Source organism: Phalacrocorax aristotelis, chromosome 8, assembly GCF_949628215.1.
Source record: "Phalacrocorax aristotelis chromosome 8, bGulAri2.1, whole genome shotgun sequence".
In the NCBI taxonomy this organism is placed as follows: Eukaryota; Metazoa; Chordata; class Aves; order Suliformes; family Phalacrocoracidae; genus Phalacrocorax; species Phalacrocorax aristotelis.
The window spans coordinates 36,067,851-36,084,912 of record NC_134283.1 but is presented as its reverse complement, the minus strand read 5'-3'; the positions used below and the strand labels follow the sequence as shown (position 1 = coordinate 36,084,912).

Genomic DNA, 17,062 nt, shown 5'->3' with positions numbered 1-17,062 from the left:
GGCAAGCAGGCGCGCTCAGTGATTGGCTGAGTCGCTCGCTGGCTCCGCCCCCTCTCGATCCTATATAAGGTGGGGCAAGGGTGGGCGGGGGCGGTGCCCCTGTCCGAGTGCCTCGGTCGCCGGTTGCGTTCCGCTCTGCTTTCCGCTGCGGCGCCGCCCGCTCGGCCCGCTCCGCCGGGAGCCCGGCCGGCCGCGGGTGAGTGAGTGCGGGAGGACTGGCGTCTCTGCCTTCTGCTGGGGGAGGGGGTTCTGGGTCTAAGGGAAGGTGGTGAGTCGGGGGCGGGTTGGGCTCGTATGGGGCAGCGTTGGGGTCTTCGTGGGGCCGGGCCGGGGTCCCTGAACCCAGGGAAGGGAGGCTCTGTGGGGCGGGATGGGGGTGACGGGGTTCCTGTGGGGCAGGCGGCCCGGGGCCCGCTCCCTCCGCAGCGGGAGGGCTCTCCAGCCCGGGGCTGCAGGGGACCCCCGGCCCCTTGGGGGAGCTGCCTGCCCGCTCCGGCCCGTCCTGGTACCGGCGCCTCGCTGGGGCGTGCATGGCTGCCGGACGCCGGGAATGCCTGACACGCAGCGTTCCCCCGGCCCTCCCGAGCGGGGAGCGGGCTGGTGTCGTCTTACACGCCTTATATAGCCCGCACCGGCCTGGGGAGAGTGGGGGCACGCTGGCCCCCAGTCTTGCAGCCTCCGCCGCCTCCCAGCTGGGAGCCTGCCCTCCCTTGGAGGGGCGGGGAGGGCCGCGGGCCCCCGGAGCTGGCCCTGTCCCCGCCGGCCGGCGGCAGGAGGAAGGTCCTGGGGGGGGCTTCACGGGGGCGCGGCGGCTCCTTCCAGATGAGGGGTGGCCAGGAGGCTGGGGCTGGTCACTCTGCCCGGAGCCTTGGCCGGCTGACAGTTGTCAGCACAGCCCTGGCAAGGCAGGGGAGCGCCGGGATTCTCTCCCTGCCAAAGCCCCGGCTCTGTGTGCAGAGATGGGCTCGCTCCCAGGTACCATCTGCTCGGCTGGCTGCCGGAGTGCCAGCCTGGCTGCTCTGCCAGGCGCCTCGAGTGGCACTATGCAGCTCGTGTGCTGCTGCTGCTAAGTCACCTGGCAAAAACGCTTCTGATTCCCATCCTTCTGAACCTGCTGCCGCTTCTCTGCGGTCTGAATGGTCTCGGCTCTCAGCAGCCTGAGTTTCTGGGGTGCTGCAAGGGAGAGCATGACCCAGGTTTGGGAGAGCAGAGCCCGTAGGTGCTCAGCTGTCGGTGGCAGCAGGGCTGTACCTAGCTCCCTGATGCTAGTCAGTGTTAGCTTTGGCCCCTTGGCTCTGGTGCTGCTGGAGGAGATGCTGATAGATGTGGGGTGCGTCTCTAACCACAGTGTAGGATGGTCGGGGTGGAGTTACTACTGGAAATGTGACCTGTCCCCTCCTGCCCTGTCCTGCCAGATGCCAGGCCCCCTCCTCTCTTCCTCTCCCTGCATTGTTCCCATGTACCCTAAAGCTAGGATCACACCCTCTTCTGTTACAGGAATGGGTGACATGGAATCCTACAAGGTGATGCTGAATGGGCCGGCACCCTGGGGCTTCAGGCTGCAGGGAGGGAAGGATTTCAGCATGCCGCTCTCGATCTCCAGGGTAAGAGAAGCTGAGACCGGCAACACCCATTCTTCCCCTGCTTCTGCGGGTGGGAGCCATGGTGGCTGTGTCCAGGTGGCTGAGACAGAACTGTCTAGGAGATGTGGATGAGCCAGGGCCCTGGGAGTGCAGTGTCCTGCCCTGCCTGGCGCTGTGTAGCCTCCTTGGAGCCTTATCAGCTGCGGTCCAGCATGGGGGTGTTCCGGGCAGAGAACTGCAGATGAGAAACACTGTACAGCCTCTGCAGAGTCATTCTGCCTGCTGGGGGGGGCAGTGGAGGCCCCTTCCGGAGTGTGCCTGCCACAGGGGGAGGGGAGCCATTCTTACTGTCTCTGAGCTGTGGGGCCAGCTTCCCAGTCTGTACCACAACACTGGGCTCAGCATCCTAAGACCTGGCTTGTGCCCTTCTGCCCTCCTTCTGGCTGCACAGCTCCCAGCTCTGCACCCGAGCTGGCCTGGAACAGGCAGGGAGTGGAAGAAGCCTGTGCTGCTACCTGCACTGCTGCTGGACTGGGATGCAGCTCCTTCCACAAAGCCAGCCCATTTCTCCAGCATGAGCAAGAGCTATTGTGCTGCTGGCTGCTCTTGGCTGAGGTGCCTGGTGCAAGCTGCTCCCAATGTGATTCTTGCCCAGGCCAGGTCTGGCCCCTGGGTGCACGTGGGTCCCTGGGTGAGTGCTGGCCACAGCTCCGGCCACACAATTGCCTTATAAGCCATGGAATGCAACTGTGTTGTCTGTGCTGCTGACGCTCGGGCAGCTGGCATGGAGACTGCCTATTGAAGGACAACTTTGCTCGTGGCACTGTGTGGGGGCCTGCCCCCAGCACAAGCCTGGTGCTGTGCACCTGTCCCAGAGGGACATGGGTCTCTGCAGCACCCCAGCACAGAGCATGGACCCTGAGGGCACTGTGCGAGGCTGGAGTCGCCAGCACCGCTTCCCCAGGGCCTGCTGATCTCTGCCGAGCACGCAGCGGCAGCTTCAGCGAGTTTATTCTCTAAAAAATATTTCTCTTGGCTGCGAGCCAGTGCTTAACAAAGGGTCTGGTCGGATGGAGGAACCTCCCAGAGCCCGTGGCAGGGGCCTTGTGAAGCAACAGCCCCGCTGTGTGCACAGGCCAGTGTTGCCCTCGGGGCTTGGCCAATGCTGTTGTCCTGAGCAGGGCAGGCAGGAGCAGCAAGGACATTCCCAGGGAACACAGCCACCTTTGTGGGCCTCTGGTGGGGCTAGACTGTGCAGTGGGGTGGTGGGCCCTGTCTGATGGGAAGGGGTGACCCTGTGCTGCTCTGCGCCCCAGAGGCATCCCTAATCCTAAAGCTCCTGCCTGGAACATGCTTCTGTCCTTGGCCACTGCTTGCCTTGAGCAAGATCGCTGCCAGCAGGGTAGGCTGTCCTGCCACGTCTGGGGCTGCCGGAGGGGGCTGGAAGGAGGTGTCCTGCCCTGGCTTTGAGGGCTGTAGTGGGGTTGAGCCCAGGGGAAAGCAGTGCTGGCACGTGCTTTGGCTCTCTGCTGCATCCATTGCTGTGATGCTACTGGGTGAGCTGTGAGGCCAATTCAGCTTAACAGTCACACAAAAGAGGTGCCACCCTCGCCCCCTGCACATGCATCTCTCGTGGCAAGGGGCTCTGCTGGGGTCCTGACACCTTGGCTAGGTGGGCTGCAAGTCCGTGGTCCTGAGCTGCTTGCGGTGGAGCCAGGGTAAGGGCTGGTGTCTGGGGAGCTGGATGCTGTGCGGCACATCCCGGTATCTGCCATTCAGGGAGGAGGAGAGAGACCCTCGGTGCTGCAGGCGGGAAGACACTGGGGGATGCTTTCCTTTTGCAGGCGCCTTGCTCCCCTCCCTGCTGGGTGAGACTCTGTCTGGGATGCCCGAGCCCTGGATGGGGGTGGCTGGTGGACACCTTGCTGGGTGCAGTGATGAAGGCACAGGGAACAAAGGACTGGCTGGGCGGAGAGGGGAGGAAGGAAGCCCTGGTTGTCAGGGTTGGACGGGAAGCGGGAGGGCTGGCACTGCCATGGCTCCTGGATGGGCTGGCACCTGCCGAAGGGGTTTCCTGGCATGCTGGTGCGGAGGGGGAAGGGGAGCTGTAGTGCAACGGTGCTGGCTGGGCTGGGTGCGGCTGCGTGACGCAGCCTGCCACACTCTCCCCTTCCTGGGCAGCCGTGTGAAAACCTCTCCCAGCTCCTGCTTCTGCCTCCAAACCCACGCAGCTGCCCCGTGCCTTCCCCAGCCTTCAGGGGCTTGCAGCAGTGTGGCCAGGAGCCAGCCAGTGCTTCTTGCCGCCCAGGGCACCCTCCTGTGCCAGGCAGGAGGAGCGGGCACTGGGCGGTGCAGTGGCACCAGGGATGGCAGCAGGATGCAGGTGGAGCCAGGCTGCATCCAGCCCGGGTGTGGGGTTTGGCCTTGTGTGGAGGGCCGGTGCTGGCATGGGGAAGGGGAATGTGGTCCTAGGCATGGGCAAGGAGGGGCCTGGGCTCTGCAGCAGGGATTTTTCAGCCCTCTGACGGCTCTGCGAATCTGCCTCACTCCTTTTATGTTCATGTCGAACAGGACTTGAGGAAATACTTGGTCTGGGTCCAAGTGCCTCAAGTTCTTCCATGCTGGAGGAGCAGGAATGGCTGCAGCCTGCCCACGTCTGTCTGTCTGTCTGTTAGTGCCTGGGAGCTGTGTGCAGCACTTGGGGCCCTGCTTGCCTTCGTCTGTGCATCCCCAGTGGGAGGGGAGGGCAGCCTCTACTTCCCGGTACAGGGCTGATGAAAAGCTGTGCTGTAAAGCCATGCTGGGGGCGAGGTGTGTCCCCAGCACCGTGGACCCGCAGGGGAACCTGTGGCTGTGCTCCTGGCTGCCCCAGCAGGGTGAGGGCTGGGGGAGCAGCATGGGTGGGGACAGGTGTCTCCCTGCCCCAGGGGGGCTCCTGCTCCTCTTTGGGGATGAGGTAATGTCTGTGCCTGCTGGGAACAGGAGGGGGGCATGAGTGGCTGGGGGGAGCACCTGGGGGTTGCCTCTGCTCTTCCCCTGCTCGCCCCCAGGCAAAGGGCTGGAAATGCCTGTGGTTTGCAGTGAGACATGGGCTGCCTGACAGGCCTTGACTCACTGTGCTCCCTTCCCACCCTGGGACTATGGGGATGGCCGCAAGAGGTGGCCAGGCCTCCTACTGAAGCTGAGCCAGTGCCGCCTCTGCCATTCAGCGTTGTGGGGACAGGACCCTGGGGGGCTGGCATGGACCCCATTGTGTCAGAGGGCAGGGGCTGGGCAGCACCTGGGGGTTGTGCTGAGCTCTCCACTGCTGCAGAGAAGAGGCTGCTCTGGGCTAATATGCTGGGAAATGGGGTGATCCAGGGGTCCCTGACTCCCCCTGGGTCAGGTCTGTGTGGTATCCTGGGCTGGGTGAGGGAGCCTGTGCCTGGCAGACCCCTGCCCTCGGGTTGAGAACATTCCTCTGCTCCCACGTTGCTGCTTGGCAGGCCTGGTTCTCCCTGACTCTCTGTCCTGCAGCTGACGCCGGGTGGGAAGGCAGCCCAGGCCGGCGTGGGAGTGGGCGACTGGGTGCTGTACATCGATGGGGAGAGCACCAGCTCCATGACACACATCGAGGCCCAGAACAGGATCCGTGCCTGCGGGGACAGGCTCTGCCTCACCCTGAACAGGTAGGATTTGTGGGTCCTGCAAATCTGGGGTCCTGGCATGGCTGGAGCAGAGCCAGAGCCCTCTGCCCAGTGCCATCTCCTGGCATCACTGCTCCTTGCTCAGAATCTGGCAGGTCCTGGCTGGGTCCGAGGGCTGAACTTGCTGGATGAGTCTTTGCCTGGCTGCCAGCCCTCAACTGTGAGCCGGGGGGCAGTGCCAGCCGGCAATGGATCCCCTTGGGTGGTGCTGCATCCCTGGGGTACCAGTGTGCCGGCAGTGGCTGGGCTGGTTCCAGCACCTGCCTGGCTATCTCCTCTCTTGCAGAGCCCAGAACCACCTGGGGAAGCCGCAGAAGGTATGTGTTGCTTCTGGTGCTGCAGTGGTATCTCGGCCTCGTCTCAGGGGTGGGTAATCCCTGAGTGTAAATGGACAAATGGACTTTGCTCCTGGGGCCCACAGGCTTCTGGGGTGTGGGCCATGTTTGGAGGGCTGGGAAACTCCTCACTGGAGGAGCAGCTCTGACCCCTGGCAGCACAGGAGGTCAGAGGGAGTGGGGTCTGCCCAGCAGGAGCCGGTGCCTCAGCTACTGCCCGTCTGTGCCTCTGCTGGTGCTGCGTGTAGGCAGGGGTGCAGAGGGGCCAACGCAGGGGAGGAGGCTGGGAAGCTGCAGTACAGCCTCAAGGCCCCATGTTTGCTAGTGCTGGGGAGTGCCCTGGCACAGGGAGGCAGGGTTGGGGCTGGTACCTGGTGGCTACTGGATGGAAGCCACCTGCATGTGTTCAGCTTCGTGCTGCGGGACAGTTGCAATTGGTGTGTGTGTGCATGCACCACCCTGCTGCAGGCAGCAGCAAGCGTCCGGGGCACCTACTAATCCTCCAACAACCCTCGGGCTGGGCTTGTGATCTGTCTACTGTCGCTGGGCTGGGTGCCCCGCAAAGAGAGGTGCCAGCCTGGCAGTGCCTGGTATCTGAGGTTCACATGCTGTCTGGCTTTCCTACCTGGCTGCCTGCTGTGCTGCCTGGCCCCAGGGCTGCCCCTTGCATGCTGCTTGATGTGTGAGCCTGTGTCTGTGTGTTTTGTCTCGCTCAGGACTCGCTCCCCTGCTCTGAACCCCTGAAATATAACTTCGCTCCCAGCACTGCCCTCAACAAAACAGCTCGGCCTTTTGGGGCTGGCTCACCTCCGAACCCACGGCCCGGGCTGGTGACGAAACCCGTGACGTACACACCCCTGGTGCCTGCCTGCACCCCCCAACACAATGGGTATGTTGCTGTCCATCCTGCTCCCTGAGGATCAGGGGAGCCTGCTGCCCAGCCCTGCTGCACCTTGCATGCCAGGCACCCATGGGTGGGAGTGGGTGACCGTGCCGGGGTCCCCTGATGGCTGGTGCTGAGGTGACACAACAGAACTGTCATGTGGGGGCACACAGCCATGCACATGCAGGTCCCTTGCTTGGGGACGTGTCAGCCTGTGGGAAGCCCTGTGGGGCACAGCATGATGGTCGTAGCAGGACACTCACTGATGTCTGCAGTGGCAGGGGAGCGGTGGCTGTGTTGTGGCTACCAGCCAGCGCCTGCCCAGGGACGTCCTGCTGGGATGGGCTGGGCAAAGTGAAGCCCTTGAGCCCTGCAGTGCCATCCTCACCCCGCTCGCAGGCAAGAAGCCCCCGCCCCTGCAGGCTGCCCACCTGGCTGCCATGTGTCCAGCAGCTGCTGGTCCCTGCCCCTCCTGCCGAAAGCTGCTGTGGTGCCTTGAAACTGGGTGATGGGAGCGGGGGGTGCAGCCCTAGCTGCCCTGGACACCCAGACCTATTTTGGGGGCCTGGGGGAGGCATGGTCTGGTTCATTGGCATCAGCCTCTGTGTCCCAGTGTGTTCCCAGCCCTGGGTGAGTTGGGCATGAGTTTTGTGGGTAGGGGGACTGGTGCAGGCCACAGGTGAGCTCTGGAAACTTCTTGGGTGCTGTGGGTCTAATTTCACCTTCCTTTTTCTTTCTTTCTCTCCTCCCTTTCTCTTTCCCTCTCCCCTACAGGTGCTGAGCCTTGACAAGTCAGTAAGCCTTTTGCCTGCTCTCTCTATCCTCCCTGCATGCCTCTTCCCTGCTAGTGCCCTGTTCTCTGGGGCATGGCCAGCTGCTCTGCCTGTGTGGGTGGGTTGCTCCTGGCAGCAAGCTGTCCTTAGTGAGTTCTGCTGGCTGCTGCGGTCCTGGAGCGTCCTTGTGCGTGGTCCCTTCCCTCTTCCCTGAGATGTGGCTTGGCTGGGCGAGGGCTGCCGGGCTGTGCTGGGCACCCTGTACAGGGCCAGAAAGGTGGGCAGCACTGCCATGGACACCGTAGGTGTTCACTGGGTTCTCATGCAGCTCCCCTCCCAGTGAATTGTTGACCATGGCTTGTTCTTCCACTGTCCCTTCCCCTCCTGGCCCTTGGGGCCAGTCTCAAACTGCTGGGACTGGTGGTCAGTCCTGAATCTGTTCTTAATGGGCCCTTCCTATGCAGAGGAGTAGGGGGTGTGGGGAGTAAGGCAACATGCGGCGTCTCAGGTATTGGTGTGCTGCAGCTCTGTGCCGGGAGAGGTGTGGGGCAGCCTCAGGGAGGTGGTGGTGTGGGGATCTGTCAGATTTGACAGACAACTGTCACTCGCAGGCAGCCCCTGCAGCCGCTGGAGCCCCCCAGCACCCCTGTGTGTGACCCTGTGAAGTTGCAGCTGATAGAGGACGCTGAGGACTGGCAGCCCCGCACTGGGACCTCCCAGTCCCGCTCCTTCCGCAAACTGGCCCAGCTGATGGGCACAGACAGCAGTAAGTTTGCACAGGCCTGGTGCTGCCTGGCTGCCCAGCTTTGCCAGTGTAACTGGAGGCAGATAAAGGCTGTGGTGCATTGTGGTACTGGAGCATTTGGTTTTGGCTCCGTGTGGCCCCTCTGGGGTGGCTGAGCCAGCAGGAGCTGCCCTGGTCTATGCGTGGGCTTGTGGTAGGGTGGGGGCAGCTGGAGGAGAGGTCAGTTTTCCTGCCTTTCTGTCCTGTCTCCGGGCCTTGGTTGCCACAGACTGACTGTCTCCTCCTTTCTCTCCTGCTGTGCTCAGTGGAGGATCGAGAGGATGAGCTTGTTAAAAAGCCCAGGTAAGGGAAGCATGTTGCCAGGGTGGCAGCAGGATCCATGGGGTGCCCACCTGGGCTCAGCCCCCCTGGCTAGTTTTTCCTTGCTGCTTGCAGTGACTGGGGAAGCTCTTTGCCCTGTTGTTCTTCCCTCTGCTCCTCCTTCTCCCATTCCCTCTCTGTCCTCTCCCTCTTCCTAGAGCCAAGCTGTTGATGGAGCCACAGAGCCCACGCTGTGCTTACCCCATGACAGGCACCACCAGCACTCAGTCACTGCTCTGACCATCACCTTGGGTGGGTTCCACCCAGGCACCCCCCTGCCAGGCAGGCTGTCCCCAGATGGGGTGTCTGTGGGCTGGGTGTGCCAGGCAGGACCTGCTAGGCACTGCTGGCATGTGGCTGAGGAGGCTGAGCTGCACCAGTGATTCTTGAGCAAATGGGGTCTGGAGGAGGCTGGTGGCACTGCCAGCAGCTTGCTGGGGGTGTTAGGAGGTGCTGGGCAGCGCCTGGATGTGGGGCATGATGTCCTGGGGGCTGTGGGTGGCCAGCCAGAGCTGGGTGAGTGTCACTGGCTATTCCATTGGGCTGGGTGTGCATATGGGAGGGACAGGCTGAGTCATGGACTGTTGTGCCGCCATTTCTCTGATGCCACAGGGGTGCTCATGGGCGTGACTGGGGCACATGGGAGCAGCGGTGAGTGCTACAGTCTGGCAAGGGGGTTGGGGTGCGTGAGGGCACCTTTGCGATTGCTGTCCTGTGCTGCAGTGCCAGGCAGGGTCCATGCAGACTGCTGGCTGAGCGCCTGCCCTCTGTCACTCACAGGCAGCCTCCACAACTGCTGGAGCCCCCCAGCACCCCTGTGTGTGACCCTGGGAAGTTGCGAATGATAGAGGATGCTGAGAACTGGCAGCCCCGCACTGGGACCTCCCAGTCCCGCTCCTTCCGCAAACTGGCCCAGCTGATGGGCACAGACAGCAGTAAGTTCGCACAGGGCTGTCTGGCTGCCATGGGGTGATGGACTTCGCTAGGGCAGCCAGAACCCAGTAGAGGCTATAGGGTGATGTGGCACTGGTAGCTTGATTTTTTGTCCCCATGTTGCCCCTCTGGTGTGGCTGAGCCAGTGGGAGCTGCCCAGACCTGTGCTGGGCTCATGGTGGTGCAGCTAGGCTGGGGCCATTCTCTGCCCCATGGCCAGACAGGGCTTTGCACTGGGGCAGGGGAGGGCAGCTGGAGAGGTTGGTTTTCCTACCTATCCCTTTCCCTTCCTGCTGTCCCTGTCCCCTCGGCCTGACTCTCCTCCTCCTTTCTCTCCTGCTGTGCTCAGTGGAGGATCAAGAGGATGAGCTTGCTAAAAAGCCCAGGTAAGGGGAGCCTGTGGCAGCAGAATCTATGGGGGTGCCCATGTGGGGCTCAGTCCACCTGGCTGGTTTTCCCTTGCTGCTTGCAGTTACTCTGGGGAAGCTCTTTACCCTGTTGCTGTTTTCTTCTTTCCTCGTCTGTCCTATCCCCAGAGCCGAGCTGTTGGCAGAGCTGCACGACGGGCACCACCAGCGCTCAGCCACTGCTCTGGCCATCACCTCGGGAGGGTCCTGCCTGGGCATCCACCTGCCAGGCAGGCTTTCCCCAAATGGGGTGTGCGTACAGGGGGATGTCACTCTGCTGGGTGTGCCGGGCAGGACCCACTGGGCACTGCTGGCACCGAGCTGAGGAGGCCAAACTGCAGCATGGTGTCCTGGACACAGTGGGTAGGGGTGGCTGGTGGCACTGGCAACACCTTGCTGGGGGTGTTGGGAGGTGCTGGGTAGTGCCTGGACTTGGAGCATGATGTCCTGTGGGTCTGCAGGGTGGCTGCAAAGCTGTTTGGGAGTGAATGTTGTGGGCTTTTCATGAGGCCCGTGCCTCTGGGCTTGGGGGTGCATACAGGAGGGATGCACTGAGTCATGGGTCAACCATTGACTGTGTGCTGTTTTTTCCAATGCCACAGGGATGCCTGTGGGTTTGCCTGTGGCACAGGGGAGCAGCAGTGAATGCCAGGGTCTGGCCAGGGGGTCAGTGTGTGTGAGGGCACCTTTGAGATTGCTGTCCTGATCCAAAGTAGGGTCCATGCATGGTGCTGGCTGAGTACCTGCCCTCTGTCACTCGCAGGCAGCCCCCACAACTGCTGGAGCCCCCCGGTACCCCTGTGTGCGACCCTGGGAAGTTGCAGCTGATAGAGGATGCTGAGGACTGGCAGCCCCGCACTGGGACCTCCCAGTCCCGCTCCTTCCGCAAACTGGCCCAGCTGATGGGCACAGACAGCAGTAAGTTTGCACAGGCCTGGTGCTGCCTGGCTGCCCAGCTTTGCCAGTGTAACTGGAGGCAGATAAAGGCTGTGGTGCATTGTGGTACTGGAGCATTTGGTTTTGGCCCCGTGTGGCCCCTCTGGGGTGGCTGAGCCAGCAGGAGCTGCCCTGGGCTGTGCGTGGGCTCGTGGTGGTGCAGCTGGGCTGGGGCTGTGCTCTGTCCCATGGCTGGGCAGGGCTGTGCGTTGGGCAGGGGAGGGTGGTGGGAGGTGAGGTTGATTTTCCTGCCTTTCTGTTCCTGCTGTCCCTGTGTCTCGGTTGTTGCAGTCTGACTGTCTCCTCCTTTCTCTCCTGCTGTGCTCAGTGGAGGATCGAGAGGATGAGCTTGTTAAAAAGCCCAGGTAAGGGGAGCCTGTGCCAGGGTGGCAGTAGGAGCTGTATGCAGGGCTGCATGTCCTGGGCAGGACTCTGGGCACTGCTAGTGCTTTGTTGGGGATGCTGAGCTGCACCTTGGCCTCTCGAGTATATGTGGGCTGGAGGAGGCTGATAGCACTGGGAAAACCTGGGTTAGGAGTGTTGGGAGGTGCTGGGCAATGGCTGGACCTTGGGGCATGATGTCCTGTGTGCCTGGTGTAGGGCTGCCAGGCAGCTGGGCAGAGCTGCACAAGTGCCACTGGCTGGTTCACCCTTGCCGCCTGTGGTGATTCCAAGGAAGCTCTTTGCCCTGTTGCTGTTTCTTCTCTCATCTTCCTCTGTCCTCCTGTTTGCTCTCTGTCTTCTCCCTTTACCCAGAGCTGAGCTGTTGGCGGAGCTGCAGAGCCCACCTTGTGCTCGCCCCATGATGGGCACCGCCAGTGCTCAGCCACTGATTTGACCATTGCCTTGGGAGGGTTCCACCTGCCAGGCAGGCTTTCCCCAAATGGGGTGTGCGTACAGGGGGATGTCACTCTGCTGGGTGTGCCGGGCAGGACCCACTGGGCACTGCTGGCACCGAGCTGAGGAGGCCAAACTGCAGCATGGTGTCCTGGACACAGTGGGTAGGGGTGGCTGGTGGCACTGGCAACACCTTGCTGGGGGTGTTGGGAGGTGCTGGGCAGTGCCTGGACTTGGAGCATGATGTCCTGGGGGGTTGCAGGGCAGCTGCAAGGCTGGTTGGGAGTGAATGTTGTCAGCATCTTCATGAGGCCTGTGGAGCTGGGGGTGCGTACGGGAGGGATGCACTGAGTCATGGGTCAACCATTGACTGTTGTGCTGCCATTTTTTCCGATACCTGGATCCAGCTGGTGTATACGGGAGTTGTGGTGAGTGCCATGGACTGGTCTGGCCTGCGTGAGGGCACCTTTGGGATTGCTGCCCTGTTTCAAAGCAGGATCCATGCATGGTGCCGGCTGAGTGCCTGTCCTCTGTCACTTGCAGGCAGCGCCTGCAGCTGCTGGAGCTCCCCAGCACTCCTGTGTGCGACCCTGGGAAGTTGCAGCTGATAGAAGATGCTGAGGACTGGCAGCCCCATACTGAGACATCCCAGTCCCGCTCCCTCTGTAAACTGGCCCAGCTGATGGGCACAGACAGCAGTAAATTCCCACAGGGCCTGGTGCTGCCTGGCTGCCCGGGGGTGCCCAGCTTTGCCAGGGCAGCCAGTGCCTGGCAGAGTCTGTAGGCTGCTGTGGCAGCAGGGACTTTGGTTTTGGCCCCGTGTGGCCCCTCTGGGGCAGCTGAGCCGGCAGGCCCTGTTCAGGACTGTGCGTGGGCTTGTGGTGGTTCCACTGGGCTGGGGCTGCGCTCTATCCTGTGGCTGGGCAGGGCTGTGCGTTGGGGCAGGAGGGCAGTGGGAGGACATGTCAGTTTTCCTGCCTTTCCCTTCCTGCTGTCCCTGGGTCTTGGTCACAGCAGACTGACTCTGTCTCCTCCTTCTTCCTCTCCTGCTGCACTCAGTGGACGTTCATGATGATGTGTTTGTTGAAAAGCCCAGGTAAGGGGAGCATGTGCCAGGGTGGCAGCAGGAGATTTGGGGCTGCACATCCAGGCAGGACCCACTGGGCATTGCTGGCCAGAAGCTGGGGATGCCAGTCCGCATTGTTGTGTCCCAGACACAGTGCATTGGGGCAGCTGGTGGCAGTGGTAAAACCTTGCTGGGGGTGTTGTGATGTTTGGGTAGTGCCACGACCTGGGGCACGATGTCCTGTGAGCCTGGTGTGGGGCTACAGGGTGGCCAGGCAGAGCTGGGTGAATGTTGCTAGCTTCCCCCTGTGTGGTGGCAGGGAAGGGAGCCAGGGCTAGGGGGGGTGCCATTCCTTGCCCTGTGCAGCTGGGCAGGGGTGGTGCACAGCACCCCTTTTTTTGCCTTCACCTCTCCACGATGCCTCCTGCCCTGGTACCATGACTGTTGAGTCCCAGTTCTGCCCTATTTGCTCTGCCACAAATAAATGTTCCTGGTTTTGTAGCTCTCTCCTTGGTTCTGCCCTGGAGAGGTACAGAGCCACCGACTCTCCCTCCATCCTTGTTCCCCCTCTCAGGTAGGCCGTGCCTCTCTGGCTTGCCATGCCTGCTCCTAAGCCCAGTGGTGGCAGCCTGCCGGGGGGCACAGGCCTTGCCCCTTCCAGAACCACCCTGGCCCTGTCTAGCTGGCAGGAATGGCAGAGCCCTGCCCATCCCCAGCTCTGCTGGAGCTGGACCCCAGGGGTCCCTGCGCCAGGCCAGGTCCAAGCCCTTCTGCACCCCAATGAGGCTGGGGGTGACTGTTGTGTGTGAGCAAGCAACTGGGGTCTGTGTGGTCTCTGGCATCCCTGGTTAGTCTGGAGCAGCCCAGAGCTGGGTGTGGGACCCCAGAAGGCCTATGTTCCCTCCCACCGCTCCCAGACCACTGCAGGGGTGCGAGAGACCCCAGGGTTGCTGTGTCTTTGGAGGGCTGAAGGCGCTTGGCTCAGTACCCCATCACCAAACCAACTACTGGCTGGGCACACGGGCGTGGCCGACTTCTGTCTGCTTGTTGGGGTGGGGGTGCCCTGCCTGCACACACAGGCCTGCTGGGAGAGGGGGCAAGCGGGACAGGCTGGATTAACTGCTTGTTCTGTAGCCAGGTCTCTGTGCTGGACCCGTCCCCAGGAGCAGCAATGAAGACAGAGCCAGGACTGGGTAAGCAAAACATTTCCTCTGGGCTTGGGGGAAGAGGGGTGGGAGTGCTGGTGGATGTTGCTTGCCCAACCTCGGGGGCTGCCGAGGGATCGGGAGCACCATCCTGGAGACTTGCATGTTTGTGCAGCCCCCAGGACCCCTGCTGCCACCCCTGGCCCTGCCAGCCGCCCACCCTGGGCTGTGGACCCCTCATTTGCTGAGCGCTATGCCCCAGACAAGACGAGCACGGTGGTGAGCAAGCACAGCCAGCCAGCCACACCGACCCCCATGCAGAACCGCAGCTCCATCGTGCAGGCGGCGCAGCAGGCCCCTGAAGGGCCTGGCCGCACACCTCTCTGCTACAAGTGCAACAAGGTCATCAGGTGAGCCCTGGCCACCACTGCCACCACAACAGCATCCTGGGGCCTGGCGCAGCTGATATGACTCTGTCCTGCTGCAGGGGACGCTACCTGGTGGCGCTGGGACATTACTACCACCCCGAGGAGTTCACCTGCTGCCAGTGCAGGAAGGTGCTGGATGAGGGCGGATTCTTTGAGGAGAAAGGCTCCATCTTCTGCCCAAAGTGCTATGACACGCGCTATGCGCCCAGCTGCGCCAAGTGCAAGAAGAAGATCACTGGGGTGAGTATCCCTCAGCCTGCCCCGTGCCTCCTGTCCCTGTTCCCTGCTCACTTACTGGTCCACAGCCTCCTGTCCCTTCCCATCCTGATCCCATTCCCAAGGATCCCTTGTCCCTTTCCTCCCTGGGACGCAGTCCCCCAATGGTGCACAGTGGTCCTGCCCCCAGCTGACAGCAGTTTCCCTCCAGGAGGTCATGCATGCGCTGAAGATGACCTGGCACGTGCAGTGCTTCACCTGTGCTGCCTGCAAAACTCCCATCCGCAACCGTGCCTTCTACATGGAGGAGGGACAACCCTACTGTGAGAGAGGTAGGACATGGGGGACCCCACGTGCCACCCTGCATAGCACTAGGCACTGTCAGGGCTCAGTACCTGTCCACAGGGCTGTGGGGTGAGCTGCCCTGTGCTGCAGGACTCTCCCCAGGCCATGGGGAAAGAAGGGACCCCCCTCCCACGGTCCTGCCTGGCTGCTGGGTAGGGCCATCGCTCCCATGTTGCCATGGCAATGATGGAGGACGTACCTCAAAGGCAAGTGCTGTGTCCTGGGAGATGAGGTTTGCTTCCTCCCTGCAGCCAGTGACGGCTAGGGCCATCCTGCATGGCACAGGCATTGCATTGTCCCCTCGGGGCTGGCAGCAAGTTGTCCCCAGGCTGTGCCGGTGGGAACCTGGCTGTGCTGCAGCCCTGCTCCGCTGGGATGAGGGGCTGGAGTGCCGGGGAATGCTGACCTAGGCTCTGCCTCTCCTCGCAGACTACGAGAAGATGTTTGGCACCAAGTGCCGTGGCTGTGACTTCAAGATTGACGCTGGGGACCGGTTCCTGGAGGCGCTGGGGTTCAGCTGGCATGACACTTGCTTTGTCTGTGCGGTGAGCCGTGTGCCTCCCTCCCTGGCTGCTGGTGGGGACCGTGGCTCTCCCTGGAGGTCATGCCCTGCAGCAGGGTACACTGGCACTGTGGGGTCCCTGCTGCCACAAGGTTTTTCCCACTTGGCTCTGCATTGGTGGCTCAGGCCCCTGCTCTGACCCTGCTGCTCTCTGGCATCTGTGCCATGCTGATGCTGAGCACATGGCGGGGGCCCCGGGGACTGGCTCAGGTCCCCTGACCTGACTGCCTGTACTGTTCTCCCCAGATCTGCCAGACCAACCTGGAAGGGAAGACTTTCTACTCCAAGAAGGACAAGCCGCTCTGCAAAAGCCATGCTTTCTCCCATGTGTGAGGGGTGGGAGTTCAGCTGTGCCTACACGTGCCCCTGGCCCTGCATGCTCCTCTCCCCCTAGCCCCCGCTGCCCCCAGGGAGCCAGGCTGGGCCCTCACCCCCTTCCCCTTGCTCCTGCCTCTTTCATAGCAGCTCCTAGCCCAGCTCCAGCCGGAGGTGGTGCTGGGCTTGAAGCCCCTTTATAGCTGGGTGGATGCTTCTGTGCCCCCTGGCTGGCCCTAGGAAGGGGATGCTGCATGGGTCTCCTGCCCCCGAGCCATATAGTGTGGTAGCCACAGCTGTGCTGAGACTGGGGTTGGAGAGGGTCCAGCACAGTAGGGCTGTTCCCTTGCTCACCTGGGGCCCAGTTGCCTGGCAGCTCAGCACCGGGTCAGGGACTCTCCTAGCACATCCCTGAGCAGGTGAAGACCAGCTCCCCAGCCCCCTGCCAAGCTCACCCTGCCTTCCCCGCTGCATGCTTAGTGCATGAGGCTGGAGCCCCAGCCCTGCTCCCCTGCCAGGGCCCAGCCCACAGCCACTCCCTGGCCACTCTGCAAACTGCTGTGGTGGCTTCCTACCCTGGCTGCATGCTGGTGGGGGTCTGTGCCTAGTGTTCCCCTACCCAGTTGGCCTGTTGCTCTCCGGGGGCTGGTGTGCAGCAGCACCCCCAGCCCAACCGTGCTGGGAAGCAGGGCAGCATGCCAAGCCTGCCCCAGCCGCAGGCTGGTAGTGTGTGTTGATGGCCAGCCAGCCAGTGGGCTCTCGCAGGGCTTGGGAATGGCTTCCTACCAAAAAGCGCCTGCCACCATCGTCCCAGGCCTGTAAATGCCTCTCCCAAACCCACACTCTCCGGTTGGACTGCCGCTGATGTAGCCATGGTGCTTTTAGTGCCTTTAATAAACACTTCTCTGCAAGTGCTGGCTGTCTTGGGACCTGCGGTTTTGCCTAGCAAGGTGCAGCAGGCTGGGAAGGTCACACTCAGCCCTCGCCCTGCTTCCAGCCCGGGGCCTGACAGCGTCCTCCAGCTTTCTGGGGGAAGTCTGCCTTGGATTTCTCCTTCTCTGCCTGTGTCAGCCTGGGCTGGACCCCTCATATCACCTGGGTCATCTCTGTCTCGTCATAGCAGGCAGGGCTGCTAACAGAGGTGGTAATTAATCCAGGGGGCAAAGCTGCAGCACGGAGAAATGGGGCAGATGTCCCACTGTGCAAGGGGGTCTCCTAGTTCCTGCACCCTTGCACTGAGCCCTGCGCAGGGGACAAGAAGTTACAGGGCACACGTTGGCCATGTGCACCAGCTCTGCGTGTGCTCTGGTGTAGAGCAGCCAAGCATTTGCTCATGCAATGCAGCTGTTATCCTGAAGGATGGGCGCGAGCCTGCGCCGGCACCTCCGGCTGGAACAGGCTCAGGGGCAGTGGGTGTGGGGAAGAGCTGCTTCTCCTGCTCTGCTCTGGCAGCTGGAATGGTCATTAATAATTGCAGCTCTTACCATGATGAGCAATTGTAAGGAAA

At 62.2% G+C, this 17,062-nt stretch overlaps 1 protein-coding gene across 1 annotated transcript; it reads left to right on the top strand.

The window, feature by feature from the left end:
* The first annotated feature begins 79 nt into the window (after positions 1 to 79).
* PDLIM7 (PDZ and LIM domain 7) lies at positions 80 to 16,470 on the top strand. The gene is given in 20 exon segments (XM_075102151.1): positions 80 to 196; positions 1,498 to 1,604; positions 5,100 to 5,251; positions 5,556 to 5,586; positions 6,321 to 6,410; positions 6,413 to 6,493; positions 7,262 to 7,278; positions 7,872 to 8,026; positions 8,311 to 8,347; positions 9,146 to 9,300; positions 9,648 to 9,684; positions 10,469 to 10,623; positions 10,970 to 11,006; positions 12,538 to 12,542; positions 13,624 to 13,737; positions 13,865 to 14,099; positions 14,177 to 14,357; positions 14,545 to 14,665; positions 15,108 to 15,223; positions 15,487 to 16,470. Coding segments are annotated over 19 exon segments (1,911 nt in total). The 5' UTR covers positions 80 to 196; positions 1,498 to 1,499; the 3' UTR covers positions 15,574 to 16,470.
* The last annotated feature ends 592 nt before the right edge of the window (positions 16,471 to 17,062 follow it).